Below are 21,144 nucleotides of genomic sequence, written 5' to 3'. Positions count from 1 at the left end.
TGTGTGTGTGTGTGTGTGTGTGTGTTTAAAGTGTAGACATGTACTGCATATGGCACTGGTAAAAAATGATTCTTTCTAGCCCTAGCCAGTTTGGCTCAGTGGATAGAGTGTTGGCCTGCGAACTGCAAGTCCTGGGTTTGATCCCGATCAAGGGCACATGACCGGATTGCAGGCTCAATCCCCAGTAGGGGGCATGCAGGAGGCAGCCAATCAATGATTCTTTCTCCATCTTCTTTCCTCTCTGAAATCAATAAAAATATATTTTTTAAAAATGAATATTTGTGAAGCCAGATTTGCAGACAGGAGTGTTTTATATCCTAAGCACACAGCTATTTTCCTTTAAACCAAAATGAGAGAGACCCTTCATGAGGACAGAAGAGGACACAAAACAACAGCTGGATGAAAATTTTAAATGGTACCATAAATGGCCAACCATCCACATCCAGAGCAGAAAAGCAAATAGACTCATTATTAATCAGCTGAGGGTGACACTGGCCAGCAGGTTCTATTCATGCTACAATAAGTAGCCGTGTCTCTACAGGAACTGGTTGCAAAGGCTGGTAGTGTGGAAGCTGAACCCCTTTCCCAGACAGGAGAGAACAAGGCAGAGCTATGCTGCTCGACCAAACTCCTTCCCGAGAAGTGGTGCAGAGAGGTACCTCTGCCTCGTGAGCCGCATGCACCGCCCCCCACACAGGAGGTGCCTGCTGATACTCTGGCTGTGGTGTGGACCTACCCCACCCTAGGAGACACTGCAGAGAGCGCTGCATAAGCATGGTCTAACTGGACTCCTTTTCCCAAGGAGTCTGCCCATCTGGGCAGTGTAAACATTACACTACTGCTCTTTGGGGAGAGAAAAATAACACAAGACAATACTGGAGATGGATTGATGGGCAAAATTAAGCACCCAAATGACAAGTGTTCTCTTGAAAAGTCAACCCAGCACAGGACTACAAGCCACCATCTCTCAATGTCTCTCTCTCTCAATATTAATGGTTTTAAACTATAATAATAAATATCTCTACAATGAAAATGTCATTACCATCTTGTCCCTCACTTTCTGAATGTGAGTTAAAGCCATTTAGACAACAATTATCTCACTTCCAGAGCACTTCTTATGTATCTTTAGGTTATTTTGAGCCTCTGAGAACACTGGGGTTGAAACCAAGGCTCTCAGCACATGAACTGGCTGGTGCGAAGTCATATAAATAGAAAACAAGAAATCAGCTGCTGCCTACAGCCTACAGATGTGTAAGTTGGGTATTGCACAACTGCAGGAGGTACCCTTCAGCTTAGTTATCACAGGTGTACATGGTTTTTACAGTAACTCTCCAGCAGATGGCAGCGAAGTTCCTTGAAAAAGGTGTGCCTCATTCTCACAAAATTGCCAGGGAACTGTGCAGGACGTCTTTCTTTTTACTCTAAATTCTACCTTTTTCTATCATTGCAGTAACTGAGGTTTCCCTTATTTAGCTAAAACACTCAGTGTTCAACTGCCACATGTGATCACACTTGTAAGAAATAACTGACAAATGTACCTGAAAATATCACAATTCAGTTGAGAATTATCTGGGCCTATCTTTTATTCTTTTCTTTATAAAATTGAATTTATTGGGGTGACATTAATAAACATATAGGTTTCAGGTGTGCAATTCTATAACACATCATTGGTATATTGTACTGTATGTTTACCACCCCAAGTCAAGTCTCCTTCCATCACTTTTTTCTCTCCTTTACCCTCTTCTACCTCCCCCATCCCTCTTTCCCTCTGGTAATCACCATACTGTTGTCTGTGTCCATGAATTTTTGTTTGTTTTTTGCTTAATCCTTTCACCTTTTCCACCCAGCCCTGCAATCCCCCTCCCCTCTGACAGTTGTCAGTCTGTTCTCTGTATCAATGAGTCTGTTTCTATTTTATTTGTTAGTTTATTTTGTTCATTAGATTCCACATGTAAGTGAAGTCATATAGCACTTGTTTTTCTCAGACTGGCTTATTTCACTTAGCGTAATGTTCCCCAGGTCCCTCCATGCTGTCGCAAAGACTTCCTTTTTATGACCAAGTGGTATTCTATTGTGTAAACATACCATAGCTTTCTTAACCACTCATCTACTGATGGGCACTTGGCTGCTTCCCAATCTTGGCTATTATAAATAACACTGCAATGAACATAGGGGTGCATATATTCTTTCAAATCAATGTTTTGGGTTTCTTTGAATACATTCCCAGAAGTGGAATCATTGGGTCATAAGGCAGTTCCATTTTTAATTTTTGAGGTAACTCCATACTGCTTTCCACAGTGGCTGCACCAGTCTGCATTCTCACCTGTGGTATACTAGTGTTCCCTTTTCTCCAAATCCTTGCCAGCACTTGTTTGTTGATGTATTGATGACAGTCATTCTGACAGGTGTGAGGTGATAGCTCACTGTGGTTTTAACTTGCATTTCTCTGAGGATTCATGACATTGATGGGCCTATCATTTTAACACAATTCAAAAAACACTAATTTTGCATTTCCTCCTAGGATGCCGTAGCAGGCGACACTACCAAGATACATTTTTCTTTTTTTTTTAAATTTTAGTGTGTGTTTTTTTTGTTTGTTTGTTTTTTAAATGTATTTTATTGATTTTTTTACAGAGAGGAAAGGAGAGGGATAGAGAGTTAGAAACATTGATCAGCTGCCTCCTGCACAACCCCCACTTGGGATGTGCCCACAACCAAGGTACATGCCCTTGACAGGAATCGAACCCAGGACCCTTCAGTCCACAGGCTGACACTCTATCCACTGAGCCAAACCAGCCAGGGCCAGATACATTTTTCTTTCTTTCTTTTTTATTGCTTAAAGTATTACAAAGAGTATTACATATGTCTCCTTTTTTTCCCCCCGCCCTTGACAATCCCCTGGCCTCCCCTACCCCCCAGTGTCTTATGTCCATTGGTTATGCTTATATGCATGCATACAAGTCCTTCGGTTGATCTCTTACCCACCCCCTTCTGCCCTCCCACCCTCCCCGGCCTTCCTGCTGTAGTTTGACAGTCTGTTCGAGGCAGCTCTGCCTCTGTTAGATACATTTTTCAATAGCAATTTTATTCTGATGTTATTGACAGGTTGTCTGAGGCTGACCAAACATGCTGACTTAAGTGTATACCGTAACAAAACCAACCTGGCTGTGTCCACCGGTGCTGATGCAGCATGCTCGGAGTTTGTACAAAGTGCCTGGTTTCAAGTGGCTGAACGTGTACTCTGTAGCCGATCCACTGTATGCCACTTCCCACTGACCTGCTGCAGAACAAGACTTGTGTGTGAGTTTATGTCTTTGGTAAAAAGGTAAGTAGTAACAACCACTAACTGAAAAAAAATACTTTAAGTGGTTTCCACAAACACTAGTGTCTCCTATTCTCTTTTTTATTAGCTAAAGGGCTCTCTTTCCATTTCCTTTACAAAGTTAAATATTAAAGTATCATGGAGTCATTTTTAATACTTAGTACTGCTGGCTAGACTACTTAATATCACATTATTACATTTTCTGACTGAGCGGTTAGATGCTGGAAACCACACAACATCTGAGGTTGGCTCTGGGGTTGGGGGGGGGGGGGTGCGGCGGTGAAGGAGCAGAACAGTGGCAGGGAAGCTGTGGGATGGTTCTGGTGTGAGACCTCGGGGCCGCGGGGCAGGGGAAGGCTGCTCAGCCTTGAGGTTCTGGTTGGCCTGTGAGGCCTCCTGCTCTTATCTGCCTGGAGGCTGCAGGAGGGAAATCCTCCCATTGCACACTGAGTCCTGTGGGTAAAGGCCTGCTATCTTCATGGAGCTCCACTTAGAAGACAAAAACGCCCAAGACTGTAACAAACTACAGAGGAAACACTCAGTATGCGAGGCAGTTCTCACCTGACCACTTCTTGGGATTAGAGAGCGAGCAGGGCCACGGGAGGAGTCTGGGTGCTTCCACCGACTGCCGGCCTCCCCAAGTTGGGCTGTTGGGATGGCTTACCCTCTGTTTTGCTCTCTCTAATGCTACGTTTCCAGTTGACTGTTTTGCTCCATGAAGTTGTTGGGAAAATGTTTTACCCTGTTCTGTAATATTTTACAAATGTAACTTCCACAAAGTCCCACAGTTGCTGATCCAGTTAGATTTACAATTAAGTTACATGTACTAGGGCCCCAGGAGAAGGGAGGATATTAATTACCCTGACATTGCTGATTATAAAACCTGTACCAAAAAGGTAACAGGGAACAAAGACCACTACAAAGATTCATTCATCACCACTGTATGCACCAGCAAAGTTGAGGGCTTTAAGGAGAGACTGGCATCTATTTTTGATTTGTCATCAGTGGTCGAGAGAGCCAAGAAAATGCAAAATGTACTCAGGTTTTCACCATGAGCCACTGCATACACACAGGGGCCTCGTCTAGAGGGTTTCTAATGTAAAGCACGTGAGCTTATGTTAACAACAGCTGTGCCCATCTCAAAGCGTTCGCAGGTTTTTTTAGCTTAAAATAGGACCTGGTTCATGTGAAAACCACGTACTCCAGGTGGTTACTGTGGTGCAGAATACAGGGCAAGCCACACACCTGGATGTTTCTGTTTGTAAAAGTTACTGTTAACTCTTTTATTTTTTGCCATATGTATGGATCGCTTTTTATTAAGATAATGAGCACAAGGATTATTAGAATGGTGAGAGAAATCATTTTTAGTTCGGATGACTATACTTTTTTTCTATTAAAGCCTAATGAATTTTATTAGAAAGAGCTAAGAATTTTTAAAAATTACAAAAAATGTTACATTATTCAAGGAACTCAATATCCAACATTGCCCCAGTTTAATCCACATGACAAGTAATGTATAAATAATCTGACTCAGAAATCAAACAAAGATGAAAAGAACATTTTCTACGCTTGCTACAGAAGTGTGACACTTGTCACCAGCCCACAGTAATACTAATCTTGTCTGTCATCATTGTACATGGGAATTTGTAGATTGCCATACTCATTGGCTATCTCCACCTTACCCTTCCTGCTGATTGCTTCTGACTCTCTGTTTATAAGAATTTCCAGAGAAAGTGTGCCCAGAGAGGGGAAGAAAAATTACATTGAATTAGTCTCTTAGTTAGGACCTCTGGCTTAAAGAAATAAGAATTTTAAAGCATGATAAAAATGCCGTGTTTAAAGGAGAAAAACTGTCAAGATGTGATTAAGGTTTCTTTATTATAATAGCTCTATCATTAGAATTAATGCTGGCCCACTATTACTATATATAGATGTTTCTCATATTAGCAAATAGGGTTGCTATTGGATTTGAATGAAACCATTTCCCAAAACTTGACCTTCAGAATTGCCATCAGTAATCTCCAGCAAGTACTTGAGTATTTCTGAACCACCATTGTCCTTTGGAGGATCTGGAAAGTAAACAAACATACATGTAAAATCATGTATTACACTACCTCAATTCTGCATTTAAACAACGGGCACAGTTAATATTATTTCACGCAACCCCCGTCTTAAAAAACAAAAGAACATAAACGCCAAGGAACCTTAAATACTATCAGATTATTCAAAGTTCTTTAGAGCTAGAAATGGCAATGAGCATTCATTTAGTGAAACCTGAGCAAAATTCAAAATATGAACTGATTTTTCTAAGAGTTATGTTAACACATTTACTTCGAGAATTCTGAAACCTGCTTTTTAATATCTAGTGATTTCTATATAAGATGAAATATTTATATATATTTTTTATTTCACTGATATTATCACTGACCAGATTCTTCTGAGAGATGGAGGATGAAGGAAAGAGAAATGCAAAATTCATTGACAAAATAAATAAAATGTCAGAATATAATAAATCTATCTGTTCCACCACAGTGTGCTACTGAGCAAACTTTATATCCCAACTGAAACTGATGTGAAACCACAGTCGTGGATCAATGAGAACGTGCACTAAAGAGGTGGTCTGAGGAGGAGGCCCTGGCTCACTCCCAGAGGCTTGTGGCACTTTGAGTATTTAGTCCACTCCCGACTGCCTGCGAGAGTTTTCTTTCCTGAGCAGAAACATTTCTTGCATTGTAATTTTGTAAGACGACGCAGAATTTACCTCTACTATCTGTATTTTAGATGTGCCCTCAGATTACTCACATATAGATTTAGGAACTTTACTTCCCTCTCTTCATCTGCTATTTCCATTAATGAATACAGACTTCAGTAATAGATATTTAAAACAATAATTATAAAGTTAAATATTATAGCATATGGCCAATAAAAGTAAATACTTGGTGTGAACAGAACTTTCTAGGATTTTCAGAGAAAATAGCTTTGCAGTACGGCACAAAGCACATCTAGATTTTTATAGTTTCTCTTAATCATATCCATCTTCCAGGGAAATACATACCCTAATAATTCTTTCTCAAAATTATTAGGTAACTTGAAACAGTTATATGTCTCAGTGGTTGGTCTCTAATAATTATTTAATAAGGTTTTAAATTCCCTTTACATTACTTGGCTGCGAGGTAAAATCTTAAATTTCTACTGTTGTTTTTTTTTTTGCCATTTAGGTAGCAAATATTATTATATGACATTAATGATATTTATATATCATAAATGTTTTACATATAATTGCAAATGCTTATCAACATTCTAATGGCACTCATTTCACTGACATAATAAAAACAGAGGTGATGAGCTACAATCTCCTTCTACCTGATGTCCCCACACACTGTATAATGAACTTCAATAAAAAAATTCCTGAAGTTCAAGGCCTCTGATTACACACAAATGACCAAAAAAAAAACAAAAACAAAAAACCACACAAAACAAACCCCTCAAGTTTTCCTAATTCATTTTAACTTGAACATTTTGTATATCAAAATTTACTCATGATGACATACCTAAATTTTGAAGTTTATCTTCAATATTAACTTTATAAATAATATTTTTACATTAACTATGACTTTCTTAAGGGCAGCTATTGAAGAATGAAATACATATTCAGAGATTACTACATTCAAATCAATAATACATTAAAGATATAGAAGGAAAACCATGTACTACAGGAAAATCAGAAAGTGAAATGCTGTTAAATTGTCCATTTACCAATTTGTGGAGTTCTCTGGATATTTCTCATATGCTTATTCCAAATGTGTAAAACTCCTGCAAGTAATACTGCCCTTTTATTTTTATTTTGGTTTGTCACTACTGAAATTAATACATTTAAAAAAAATCTGTCCAAAAAGAAGCAACAGCAGGAAAACATACCCCACTTGACACTGAAGCCATGTGACGTCACCGGTCCTTTAATGAGGGGTCGCGTGGGCGGCCCAGGCCTGTCGGGACTTGTCGTGCACACCAACACTTCACTCGGACAACTTTTCCCTTCCATGTTAGAAGCAGTTAGCTGTACCACAACCGAGATAACATTAACATGCTTTAGACATCAGCTATTATAGCAATGACATGACAAGATCAAGGCATCCATAGTAACCCTCCCCCCCCCCCCTCTCTCTCTCTCACACACACACACACACACACACACACACACACACACATTTTCTTTCTCAATCGAAAACTACTGACTTGTGTTTCTCTACGAAGTTCTTATTTTCTGTAGAGTTGGCTATTAACAATTTAAAATAAAGTAAGGTGGGTTTTAGCTAAGGACATTTTTACCCTTTCAAGAAGACACAAAACAAAGCCAGTATATCACCACCTTATTCGCATTGTTTAGTAAAAGTAGAACATGGAGGGGCAGCAAGCAGACAAAAATAACCTCACTTGTCTAAGAGTAGGGCAATGCCACCTTGTGGAGAAATGCTAGCAGTGCAGCCATGTTCTCATAGCCAGCATCAAATACCAAAAGCAAGGGTCCTTAAAATATCAAAAACTATCCTTTTCCTCAAATTGAGTCACAACCTTCACTTGCTCCTCTGACAGCTGCTTACTGAGTGACTACTATATGCCAGGCAACACCATTAGACCCCCAGTTAGAGGAGGGGCGGGGGAACCTCTTCTCTCCAAAACGCACTGTCCTATCAGAAAACAGGGCTGCGAGCAGGGTCAACAAGCGGTGCTGCAGCACCGGGTTTCCTCTCTCACGACGGCAAAGCAGTGTTTGTGGCTAAGACACCAAGTCCTACAGTGACATTAATGCTGGCTGTTAATAACCAAAGCAAACGCCTAAGCGGGGAGGGAGTGGGTAAAGAAAAATAGAAACGGCTGAGGAAACATAATGGGCACAAGGGCGAAGGGAAGTGAAGAATAAAAGAGAAATCCGATGAAAAGGAGAAACAGCAAAGAGCAGGGTGTGCCGTGCGGGTGAGAGACAGGTGCGCTGAATTTGGGTCTTCCTGGGCGAGGCCATCTGGCCATGCCATGATACAACTTATTGCAGCACGTTACTGTTTCCCTCTCAAAAGTAGATTGTAAAATGAAAGTATGGTGTGCATCTTATAAATGTTACTTCAAAAATGTCTATGCTTTGAACTTAAAACATTTTTTTAACCTATAGAGTCAATCTGAAACATAAATGGGTGAAACAGAAAACAGCTTCTTTTTTAAAGCAGTTCAGGTACCAAAATGACTGACTCACCCTGAATTTATACTGTGTGCTTCTTTTGAGATTTTTCACAGTACAGGTTAAATCCTCTCCAGTGTATTTTGGGTGGAAAAGGTTATCCTGAAAAGGCAAAGCCAGAAAAAACATCAGTACCACAAAACCTGGGCACTAAATACCTGTGTATGTAGGATTTTATATGGCCTCTCTCCGCATCACCGGCAGGCCAGAGTTCGGGCGGCTACTTGCAAACAAGGGTTAGGAGCCCTTGGTGCTGTGGCTAGCATTCTAGCTTTAGGTAAAACGTCACACTGTACTTCCCACTGTACTTCCTCCTGGGTCTGTTCCACTTTATCGTGAGGCTAATACTAACTTAAATGAGAACAATGCTCTCTGAGAGAGTGTAAATTTGCTTTGGAGTAGTGTCACCAAATGCTTTCCTTCAGAGCAAATTTTCCTGGTTACTCAATAAGCATTTTAAACAAAAAAACGTAACCACCAAATGGTACTTGTTACAAAGCAGCAGGTACTTAAGAAAGTTATTTTGCAATGTTGTCACAGAAAAAGCCTCTTGTGTTGAGGTCTGCACTGTGGAGCTGCAATGTGCTATGCGAGTCGTGCCTGAGATTTCTGACCACACAGTGTCTTCTCCTGGCCAAGGGCGAAAGGATAGCTTGGATGGGGAAGGCGTGATCCTTTAAGAGGATTCATTCCATGGTATTCTCGTCCGTCCATCCATCCATCCATCCATCCATCCATCCATCCATCCATCCATCCATATCACTGAGCACTTCTATGCATCAGGCTCTCTTTTCTATGCTCTATGGGGTCAACACTGCCCGAACAGACAAAGTCTTGCCCATAGAAGCTTACATGCCAGGTGGGGAAAGTGACTAAGAAAACAAACACACAAACAAAACTATATATAAACATGAAGCTTGCCATATAGTGTTAAGTGTTATGACAAAAACATTAAGCTGGGTAAAAGGATAGAATGGTGGAAAAGCACCTAGCAAGGTGCTTTCTATAGCAGTGCAGGTTAAATAAGACAGCCACAATGTGGCTTTTTAAAAAAATATATATTTTTACTGATTTCAGAGAGGAAGGGAGAGGGAGAGAGAGGTAGAAACACCAATGATGAGAGATAATCATTGATTAGCTGCCTCCTACATGCCCCACACTGGAGATTGAGCCCAAAACTCAGGCATGTACCCTGACTGGGAATTGAACTTTGACCTCCTGGTTCATGGGTCAATGCTCAACCACTGAGCCAACCCAGCTGGGCCACACTGTGGCTCTTTAAATTTAAATGTAAATTAAATACAAGCAAAAATTCCGTTCCTTGGGCCCACAGCCAAATTTCAAATGCTCAATAGTCCTGTGGGATTAGGCACTACCGTATTGGACAGCACAAACTATGGGACATTTTTATCATCATGAGAAGTTGGATTAGACATCACTGTCCCAGGAAGGGGCTTCTGAAAGAGGTGACGTGGGAGAAGTGACTTCATGGAAATAAGGAAGTGAGTCAGGGCTACCTGGAAGGGCATGCTAGCCGCAAGGCTTAGGAAATGCAAAGGCCCTGAGGCCAGGGCACGCCTGGTGTGCTCACTGAGAGGACAGTGGCAGGAACAAAGGCTCAATAGCGTGGGACTTGTGGGCATTGTAAGTGCTCAGGCTTTTACTCTGAAGGTACAGGACAGCACCAAGTTGGGAAGGGCTCTGAGCACAGCACTGACATGACCTCATTTTATCTAAGAGGATCACTCTGCTTCCCGGGGCAGACAGGGGCTGGTATAGTAAGGGAAGGTAGGTAAAATACTAAAGAAGCCATCACAATAACCCAGGGGTGAGATGATGTGGCTTGTAAAAGAGTAATAATAGCTGGGCAGAGGTTGAGAAATAGTGAGATTTAAGAATGATTCCTGAAGGAGGCTTTAAAAGGATGTTCACTTTTAATATATGCAGTCAAGGATGCTTGCAAGGGTTTTGAGTTCCCAAAGTCAAAGGGGAGATGCCATTCACGGAGATGGAAAAGGACAGGCTGGTGGTGGTGGTCGGTGGGGTAGAAATTAAGGGTTTGGTTTTGAATTTATGTAGCTCATCTAATTTCATGGTGCCCTGTGGTTATGACAATACCGACTTCCACTGAACACACGCAAGGGTATGAAATCGGCAAAGCTTACATTTTCATCCTCCTGGATTTCCAAGGTGTAGGTGACCACTTCCTCAGGTGAACAGCCTTCTGGTTTATTCCACTGCAACGTGACCCATGTGACCCCGGCTCGAACAAGTCTCGGTGCAGAGGGCATCTGAGGAATGTTTCCTAGTGTGTAGCACACCACCTCCTGGCTATAACCACTGCAGAGAAACAAGCCCAGCGACACACAGCTTAGGAGCGATTCCACAGGAGGACGGTAAGCTTCCCACTGCCCAAGCTGCTTGGGTTGCAAAGTCTGGGGCCTGACAGGTTCAGCAAGTAAAGAAAGGCTTTGTGAGATATCTCCTACCACAACTTTTATTTGCCAATGTCCCCCCTTGGCCTGATGCTCAAAAAGCACAACAGTTACAGGACAATATAGGTAAGAATTTATCTCCCCCCGAAAGCACCCTGCAGAAAGCACAAGGTCGGGCAGTGTTTACCAAGCTGTGAGCCACAGCTACCAGGAGCCTTCGAATCAGTGCGAGCACAAATGACGTCTGTCGGTGAGAAAAATGTTTTACAAATATCGACAGTGCCATGTTTCAAAAGCTTGTGGGTGCTGCCAATCATTTACAAACTCTTGAACCATGGAAGCCTTTAATTTATGACTTTTTTAACCGGTGAACTCTAAAAATACAGTGGCGAGCATGGGTGGGCAGGGCAGGCTGTAAAGCCTTGTGATGCTAAGATTTTAGGCTGGAAAAGAGGCTGGGGCCAATGATGTGCTGAACCTTTAGGATTTTCAACAAGCAATGATGAAAGAAAAATACTTTCCCCTTAATCAAGTTACCCAGGAAGTGCAACTAAAATATGATCTTTTCAAAGCATCTTGGACCCACTGTCGCCTCACTGTCCACCTGCTCTTGTCTTTCTTCTGCCGCCTCCGAGCCTTGCGTCCCGGCAGTCAGATTTTCCCCAATCCGGTGTCTGCCCTCAGCTAGACAACAAAGCTGGCCCAGCACCTTTCTTTGTATGAGGGAATATTCACATATAACTGAAAAAGGCCACAGAATGAGGAGCTTGCTAAAGTGATAAAAAAGGCACATGACCTCAAAACAACAACAGCAACAAAAAGTCCAAGAGGAATTCCTTTCAATATCTGCACTAGTACCTCCACCTGGGTTCTCAGAGCCCCGCTCGGGGGCCTTTGCATTACAGCTTGCAAGACTGCAAAGAGGCCACAGAGTGGCGTTATCACCTCAGAAGGGGCCTTGTACTCTCCGGTTAAGATTCCCTCTCGAAAAAGCTCAGATTGGTTCAGTGTGGAGGCAGCGGGCGTTCCTGTGCCTTCCAGGGCATGACGGGGAGACCCAGAACCATCACGCAGATGCGGACAAGGAAACGTCATACCTGGTGCCGATGTCATTCCGAGCAGCCAGCCTGAACGTGTACCCCATCGCTGGACAAAGCTTCGTCAACTTGCAGTGCTTCTGGCTCCCAAAGAAGCACTGTCTGAAACCACTGTTTCTTTTGCCCTAAGAGAAAAGTGAAACAAGGCACCTAAGTTTTTAAAAAAGTAAACCACCATAGAAAAGGAAGGAACATTCTGCGTGACTGTTTATCTTCCTAGCTTGGATGCACAGAACCCAGGGGAGGCAGGCTTCTGGGGAAGTGTCTGGGTTGCACATCCAAGTGTCTACAATGAAATGCCCTCCTTAACATAAAGGCCCTGCAGAAAATGTTGTAACTGAGATGAACAATGCACTGGACTTCCGAAGTGGCTTTTGGTTAATAACATAAAGCGGTCCTCTCAGGCGCATGACAACGCACAGTTTCTAGATCGTCTTCACTCAGGTTGGCCCAACTGCCCAATCTCACCAACTGACAGTAAGTCTGCAGCCCGAGGGCTCCGAAAGGCAGTCCTTCCCAGGGACTGCCTGCACCTGAGGGCCAGGCTACGCAGCTCGGGCCACCACAGACAGCCTCCCCAGTCCTCCTCTCCTCTCCAGCCTCGCAGCAGCCACCAGCCTCCACACGTGCACATTCCAGCGATGGTGAGCTACCTGCTCACTGATTTCTAAGTATTGGTCACATGCCTTTGAACCATCTCGTCCACATCTGCTTTTCTCATAACAGTTCTTTGGACAACCTGGGAGCTCAATCAATGCTTGTAGAGGTGAGATGAATGTCTGATAAGTACTTAGGACATTGGCCGAATTCATTTATATGTGTTACAGCTACTCTTCAGTGTCTCATGAGGCTGGAAATACGTTTTTAATGCCTTCCTAGCTTTACATGATGCTTCAAATTCCTTGAAGTGAAAAGAAAACACTTCAGTGGGTTCTCTTAATAGACCAGTGAGTAAGAAAAAAAACACAAAACCTTAACTGTGGTGTGCCATGCTCCAAGGCATGAAATACTCACATCAGCAGTTTGATACAACAAATATTTCATAGCCATAATCCAGAGTATTTTATCTATATTCTTGCAAAGAAAACCACCTGCTAACGCTGAATGTATCTTAGCATTCTAATCAGATGGTTGTGCCCAGGGCCCTCAGAAATATGTTTGAAGTTCTCAATTTATTCTATAAAGAAAGAAGAAAGCACATTTTTCTCCTTAGCAAATTCAAGCATTTCCTTCCTTTAAGTAGGCCTCCAAATTCTTACCATTAAAACACATTCCAGGTATAGTTTAATTAAAAATAAACTAAACACACAACTAGCTTGAAGCGTCACTAGGGTGAAGAGACTAAAAACAACCATGCTCTATTCATCCTCAAACTAACCCTCTCCCTCCCCATCCAGAGCAAACTGGTGTCACCCCAGGGAGGGAGAGAAGTACTATTAGTCTTTAAGATCCGAAGCTTATTTGATCAGGGTTCAACATACATTCGGGTGCAAACAGCAAAGCCTAGCATTTTTCCACTGCTACTTGAGTAAAGTCACTGTGCCATTCTGCTTACTTTAACCTTGAGTATTAAGGCTGCTGCAGACGATTTATTCTACATACATTTGCATAACTACATCCAGTGTCTGATTACACTCTATGCCCTGGTATGTTTTGTATCCCTTTCAGGCTGTAGCGTGATCTACCTTCTTTCTCCTCTATTTCTGAGCTCAAAGTAAACAGAGCAAGAAAGGCACATCCTGCCGCCACGGAAGCCTCATCCTTTCCAAACCCAAAGCTGGCTCCCCTTCAATGCCTCATTTTTCCTATTTCTTTGTTTGGACTCCTTTGCCCATTTCTGGTGCTTAGAACTACAGCCAGTAAATAAAAGTCAGTCTGTGCCTTACTAGGTTGATTTGCTTTAATATGGTGAAAACCAGGCTGTCTGTGATTTAAATGAGAAAAAAAGAGTGGGGAGGCATCACTGATGGGAACTAGGCTTCTTTTAAAGGAGCTCACTAGAGAACGGGATGGGGGAGGCATTCTGTGACCTTTAAGACATTTCCTATGTTTCGAACATTTTTATTTTCAATTTCTACTTCAGTATCAGGAACAACTGCTAAATAAACTCCACCTTGTTTAGACAAAGCATGCCAAATTTTCCATCTTACTACCTTCCAAGATGTGTTACGTGCACAGTCCTTAAAAACACGAGAAAAGACCCAGATTTGCAGAAATCTTAGAATCAGGTTTTAGAAACAAATAGGTCACAGAGTTAAAGAGGTAAGGCCTACTGGTGAATTTTTAGAAGTCACTGAGAATAATGCAAACACAATGGAAAGTAGGTTAAAATATTTCAGATATGAAAGAAGCTTTGAGTAAAATATTCATGTATGCCATGGAGATTATTTTAAAAGGGCTATCTGGAAAGAAAAAAGACATTCATAAAAGTCATTGCAGGGCACAGTAATCGACAGCTGAGAAGTAAGCAAACGAGGACGGAGAAGCGATCTGATGGCTTACGAATCACCGGGGCAGTGTCTCCCACGAACAGCTCCGGGGCTTAGGCATTGAAGTACAAGTTCAAGGTACAGGTGATGTTGAGAATCTGCTTGTAAACCAAGAGGAAGCCCAGGTTTCGAACAGCATTTATAAATAAAGTATTATCCACTTCTTGTTGACAGAAATAGATAGGATTTTTTTTAAAAAAATATAATGCTTTAGAAGATTGAAAGATTCAAACAAACTGATAGGAATAATAACATAAATGTTTAGTCACTGTTTATCAAAATTGAAAATGTCCATGCTGTTAATGTCAGTGAAGTTTTATAAATGGCAAATAATAACTTCCCGATGATTCTGAGAGATTATAAACTGTGCCATGATCCCTGTTCTAATAAAATCTAATTTAAGCTACACAGGATTACTGAGATATACTAGCTTTACTTGGAAAGAAAACTTACTTTTTAATAATTTAACATCATCCTTGTGCAAAGTTTCCCATTAAAACATGATCCTAATAGAAATGGGAAACCAGCCCTAGCTGGTTTGGCTCAGTGAATAGAGCATCGGCCTGTGGAATGAAGGGTCTCAGGTTAGATTCTGGTCAAGGGCACATGCCGGGATTGCGGGCTCCATCCCCAGTGTGTGGTATGCAGGATGCAGCCGCTCAATGATTCTCTCTCATCATTGATGTCTCTATCTCTCTCTTCCTCTCCCTTCCTCTCTGAAATCAATACAAAGATATACACTGAGTGGCCAGATTATTATGACCACCTGACGTTTGTAAGCAAATTAGCTATAATTTCGCACTGAAGTTGCTAGAGGGCCAGACCATTATAAATAGGGAAACAGGTTGTTTACCACGACAGTAGAAGTGATTTTTTTCTGAAGATATGGGCAAACAACGCGATTTAACAGCCTTTGAGGATGGAGCCCACAACCCTGGCATGTATCCTTGACCAGAATCGAACCCAGGACCCTTCACTCCACAGGCCGATTCTCTATCCACTGAGCCAAGCCAACTAGGGGTCAATAAAAATATATTTTTTTTTAAAAAAAGAAAGAAATGGATAATCAGCCCAGCTGATGTTGCTCAGTGGTTGAGCACTGACATAAACTTGGAGGTCACGGTTAGATTCCCAATCAGGGCACATGCCCAGGTTGTGGGCTCGGTCCCTACTGGTGTGCGGGAGGCAGCAGATCAATGATTCTCTCTCATCGTTGATGTTTCTATCTCTCCCTCTCCCTCTCTGAAATCAATAAAAATATATTTGGGGAAAAAGAAGAAATGGGTAATCTGACAGTTTTTAGGCTTACTGTCATCAATAGTCTGGCCAAACATAGGAAGCAGTTATATCTGTGGCCCAAGCCTTGTCCTGGTCAACCGCTGCTGCTAGGTCACTTGTGGTGTGTCCCACCCACAGAGGAGAGTGACGGATGGGGTCTCAAAAGGCCCAGGAGTTGGCTGGTCCACAGGAAAGAGTGGAGCCTGGCTGCCCAGCAGCACCCTGGTTCTCGGTACCTTGGGAGATGAGGTTTGCAGCAGGGGAGCAATCAGGGTCAGACCTGTCTAAGATGAACACCTGAATTCCTGTGCTCCTGGGGAAGGAAAGAAAACTTCACCCCAATTGAGAAAAGGGGAGCGGAGGCTTCAAGCCCACACCTGTGAGCATTCTGGAGTGGACCTAGCCACTGGGCTATATCTGACATGAGCCATGGGACGCCTAGCCTTGTTCTGGCCCCACTTTCCCCTGCCAGTGTCCACACGCCACAAAGGCCAACTGTCAGGGTTCCCTGGCTTGTTTCCATTTCAAATGTTGGGCATCCCCAAGCACACATTAAGTTCATCCCAGGACAAAGCTAATCTTCACTAGAATGTGAAGAAATCTTGAAGTACAAAGCAACCGTGTGTCGATAAACAGCACTCAATTTAGGGTGAGGTGAAGCATGACTTTCTTCAGTTGAGTGTTCCTCTTCTCACATGACTGAATTTATGGTTCTTGTTAACCTACTGTCATCCCACACCCAGACCGGGCCCGAGAGCACCGATTCAGCACCCGGGCCTTGAGACAAATGGAACTGCTTTCCAACCAGGGCCCAGGACACATGTCCTCTACTTCCGGTCAAAATTGCTCTCCAGGAAAGCGCTGGATATGCCAGCAAACTGGCTGGTGTGCACACAATATACCAGACCAGCCCTTCCCCAGCCCGGAGCTCCCCAGTTTTGCCTCGATCTCCTCTTTCTTATTCTTGGACAAAAACACCTCGCATGTCTTCTACATTCTAGACCCCATGGACCGGCTGACTCTCCATTCTCAATAGCACGTGTCGGGCAGCCCATGCCTACGAACTGCACTCTAGTCCCCACAGAGCTCACCTGGCCTAGGCTGGACATCTCATTTACCTGATCCTTGCTGGGCAAGGCCTCCTTGCAGCTCTAGATTCACCACCTTTGTGGGGAAGCCCAGCCTGGTAACACTTAGAAAATTACACACTGTCAGCACCTGCCTCTCTGCTGCTCCATCCTCATCCTCACGCCCTTCCGAGAAGGGCCATGAATTTGGTTACAAGTCTAATAACAATGAATCCAGATGTTCTTCTGGATCCAACAAAGTTCCTGCTAAATTCTGAAGAATGTTAATCACCTCCAACTTTTTGTCAGTCTTGGAAAGGCAGGGGTGAGGGAAGGAAGCTGGAGGAGTATGTGAAATACACTTATGTGGCTGCACAGCCGAGAATGACTCACTCTTGGAAACATTTTTCAAGATGTGTTAATAACCACAGGGACAAAGATATTAACCTTGTAAACATTACTTCATTGTTTAAAATGATATTTGGAATTAAGTTATAAATATAAAAGGGTTTAAATATTGTGAGGGACATACACTCTATTTTTCTATTTTATTTTCTGCTCTTTAATGATCTACTTGAATAATTTTCCATTACTTTCTAATCTATAGTTTAAAAATAGCTATTACATAAAATTATAGCATATTTCTTATTTTCTCTGCTCCCCCCCACAAAAAAAAATAAATAGTTTGCTGAAGTCCTGTGGGTCACCCAAAGGAGTAGGACACATCCCCTACTTCCTAGTGCAACAACGGAGGTGGAGGTGGAGGCATTAACTGTCAGGAGTCCAGCTTGCCTCATGGGCTCCCTCTCCTTACCACTGAGGGAGCAGGTAGTGACCTCTCCATCTGTTAACTGGGCAGAGCAGTGTCCCTGAGGTGGAGCCACACTGGGTACAGGGTCTGAGTCCCATCCACCCATGAATTTCTGGGTACACATGTCTTCCTTCTCCCTCTGCCAGAACACTCAGAAAAAGAAGCAGAAGCAGGAAAAGAGTTATGTTGTACTTTCAAAGTTCATGACCTCATAGTTACTCAAACACACCATATGTGCTATATAAAGATAAAGGAAAAATATTTATTAACGGTTTCTCATGACTAAGAGAGTCGAGAGAAGCCTTATGCCACATGGTGGTGATTTTAGACACGTCCCAAAATTCTTTGATTCCCGACCATTGAGGAGCCAAACCTACAGGCCTTTCCCTTCATGTGGGTGTGCTGTGACTCACTCATGACTGAGAGAACATGCAGCTGTGTGACTTCCAAGGCTGGATCTGAAAGGTGAAGCTTCTGTCTTTTCCCTGCAGCATTAACTTTAGCGATTCTGACTCCCTCCTGGCTGCCATGCCTTGAGGGAGCCCCGGAGGAGGGCCTCCCAATGCCACGAGTGACCACTAGACTTGTGAGTGAAGACCCAACCAGAAGATCCGCATCTCAGTGAGCCCTCCCGGCTGACGCTCCAGCGACTGAGGAACCCAGACAGGCCATTCCCCCAGTGTCCTGTCCAAATTCCCTCCCCTAATCCAGGAGCATAAGGAGGTGGCTGCACTAAGCCATTAAGTTTTGGGAGTAACTTGTTATGCAATATTACACTCTTTTATCTTGATGTCCATATATGTGTATAGTATGAAGTTCCCAGTAAACTTTTATAAATTCCTCCTGCACTACAAATGACCAGGAGGTGAGGGAGCGGAAGTGTGCGTGCAAGCCAGCACACAAATGTTTACCGTGTGCCCAAATAAAGGCTTCTATTTCCCACATGCACTTAGCACAGGCCTTTTCCCTCAAAACCATCCCACAACATAAGGCCTCTCTGAAGAGATTCTAACAATTATTTTTGTAGAAGATAAAAAAATGTGACCATTGATTCATCTTTTGTTTAAAATGTTTAAAAGTAACTTAATTTGTAGAACTAAGTAACTGAAAGACTGAAAACAATTTTTTTCAAGTCTTTTTCTTTTTATTAACTTATCTATCTTTATAAAGCTATCCTCAGTACTTGGGAAGATGAATCAATTAAATGGGTTGTTTTCCTGTTAAGGAATTAATGCATCAATGGCCAATTCTAACATGTAACTCACACACACTCCAATTAATTCAGGCCACAGTGTTTTCCTGCCAGGAGTCATTCTCTAGACTGCGGGGAATGTGGCTGCTCTGGCTAACATTTCCAATTACCCTGGCACTATGACCCTGGATGCTGGCATTGCCCAAACTGGCAGTAATAGATGAGGTTGGCTGATATTTTCAATTTACTTCAAATTAACAGACTGGAAATGATCCTTCCTGTTCCTCTTTTTGGCACAAGAACATGAGAATGGCCGACACCAGGGCATCAGAACTGATGGTGAACAGGCTCCCTTTGCCGCTCTACTCTTCCTGATGTTTTCTTCCCATTGACCTCCTCCTCTTACAGGTTCTTTCACAGCCATGCCTGCTGTCTTCTCGATCTGCTCTGACCAGGCTTGATAACTGTCTGCTAAGTGAGTTACATGAATTTGATGATCAGTTGTCATGTGCTGTGTGGCCTATGGCTGCTGGGTCCAGACAGGGGCTGAGTGATTCTGGGCTGGGCACTCTGTAACAGGCATAGTTCAACCTGTCAGAAACGGCAAAGATAAATCACATAAAAAATAAGGCTTACTGGCCAACTGAACTACTGCCAGGCTCGAAGATTTAGTCTGCTAGGACGTCTATATTTAGAAGTTGTTCCAGCACTGGCCGACCCTAGGCAACATCAAAGATAAATGTTGGCTTGAGAAATAAAAGAGCATGTATGTGCAGCATAACCATATAGAAGAAGGGTTCATAACAGGGAGGCGGAGACACTCCACATCTGGGGGGATTTGAAGGTTCCCTGTGCCAAATCTCACTCTCTTCTGTGCTGCCTCTTTCATTTTACTGAGCACTCTGGCACAGAGGAGCTTTCAAAGGTAAGAAAAGGGGGTGGGATAGTCTGTGGTCGCGGGCTCCTACGTAAGCACTATATTCATTTTATCCCCTAGCATGCCAGTCTTTCCTATTAGTGAGAGAGGTTTAGCTACCTGAAACAGGCAAGGATGACCAGGCCCTTTCCTTTATATCTCTGCATATATGGGGTGGATCAGATGTCACTGCTTTGATAAGATCAATGTGTTGACTGTCCCAGTGAAGGGAAAGGAGGAGCAAGGTGGCGATGTTGGAACAGGCAGCCTGGACTAGTCACAAGTGAACTGAGAGCTGGATGGCTCAGCCCATCATCTAGCCAAGCCCAGGCTGCTGCCTTCCATCTGGCAGCCAACAAGCACAACAAACATGAGGACCAAGATGGGTATGCGTAACTCAGCCGGAAGCTCCCCACACATTCTGCTGCCCAAACACATAACTCTGTCCTGCGCATGTGACAAGCGATAAAAAGCAGGTAGAGAATCTGCTTTAGGTGTGCAGATGACTGGGGCTGAGGTCCCTGAGAGAGATGGCTCCTTTGAACTCAGTACTGCCTTTGGCACCTATGGACCTCACAGAGTTACAGTCCTTTTTGTCTAGCTTCCTTCGGCAGGACCTACATGGGGAAGCTATTCACCCCGTTCTCTGAAAGCACTCTCAGACGTGGCAGTGATGGTTTGTGATGTGACAAAACACAGCTACTCTGCCAGGTACTGGTTCGGTTTAAGGCACTGTGTGAAAGACGGATTCTGATGGACAGTGTACCAAACGACCCCCGGCACTGGGGATGGGTTGGGGAATGGGCCTTCCTGGTTTTCTCCAGGGGCCTGACATATTGTTCACCATATGCCATGTAAGGCCACATGGCACCTCAGACAGAGCATCAGCTGCATGGTCTCAGGGAGGCTCTCCTCAACCCTGAGCCCCAGTGTCAGGCTGCCTCCTGGCACTCCAGGCTCTCCCAGGGACGGCTGCTGTCTAACCTGAAAAGCCATTGCAAATTCACTTGGAGGAAGTGAATACAGTTCCGAAAGATGACCAATGCTAACTAGTCAATACCTAAGTTAAAGGTATCTGATTAATAAACTAGTTAACCCAGTACCTCCTATGGGCTAGCTCAATTCTTAAAATGAGCTAAGGTGGCTCCTCCTGAACTAGATGTCCAGGAAGGGACAGCCTGGGGTTGCCACAGAGGTTTCTGCAGCAGGACCACTGGGCACCACGGGCTTGCTGACGCCCTGGTGGCATATATGGGCTCTACCTGCTGCTGGCCTTTCTGCTCTTTTTATTTCAAATTATACAC

At 43.2% G+C, this 21,144-nt stretch overlaps 1 protein-coding gene across 1 annotated transcript in view; it reads right to left on the bottom strand.

The window, feature by feature from the left end:
* The window catches only part of FNDC3B (fibronectin type III domain containing 3B), a 332,113-nt gene that overhangs the window by 51,211 nt on the left and 259,758 nt on the right, over positions 1 to 21,144 (bottom strand). The window contains exons 12-17 of the mRNA XM_081085667.1: positions 12,088 to 12,212; positions 10,721 to 10,895; positions 8,571 to 8,657; positions 7,241 to 7,379; positions 5,320 to 5,391; positions 3,162 to 3,280 (exon numbers count right to left, since the gene is read on the bottom strand). Of these exons, the coding sequence (XP_080941793.1) occupies positions 3,162 to 3,280; positions 5,320 to 5,391; positions 7,241 to 7,379; positions 8,571 to 8,657; positions 10,721 to 10,895; positions 12,088 to 12,212 (717 nt within the window). The remainder of the gene's footprint in view (positions 1 to 3,161; positions 3,281 to 5,319; positions 5,392 to 7,240; positions 7,380 to 8,570; positions 8,658 to 10,720; positions 10,896 to 12,087; positions 12,213 to 21,144) is intronic.

The sequence above is a fragment of the Myotis nattereri genome, assembly GCF_964212035.1.
Source record: "Myotis nattereri genome assembly, chromosome: 3".
NCBI lineage: Eukaryota > Metazoa > Chordata > Mammalia > Chiroptera > Vespertilionidae > Myotis > Myotis nattereri.
The sequence above is the reverse complement of the archived record's forward strand: the minus strand, read 5'-3'. Positions and strand labels throughout refer to the sequence as shown.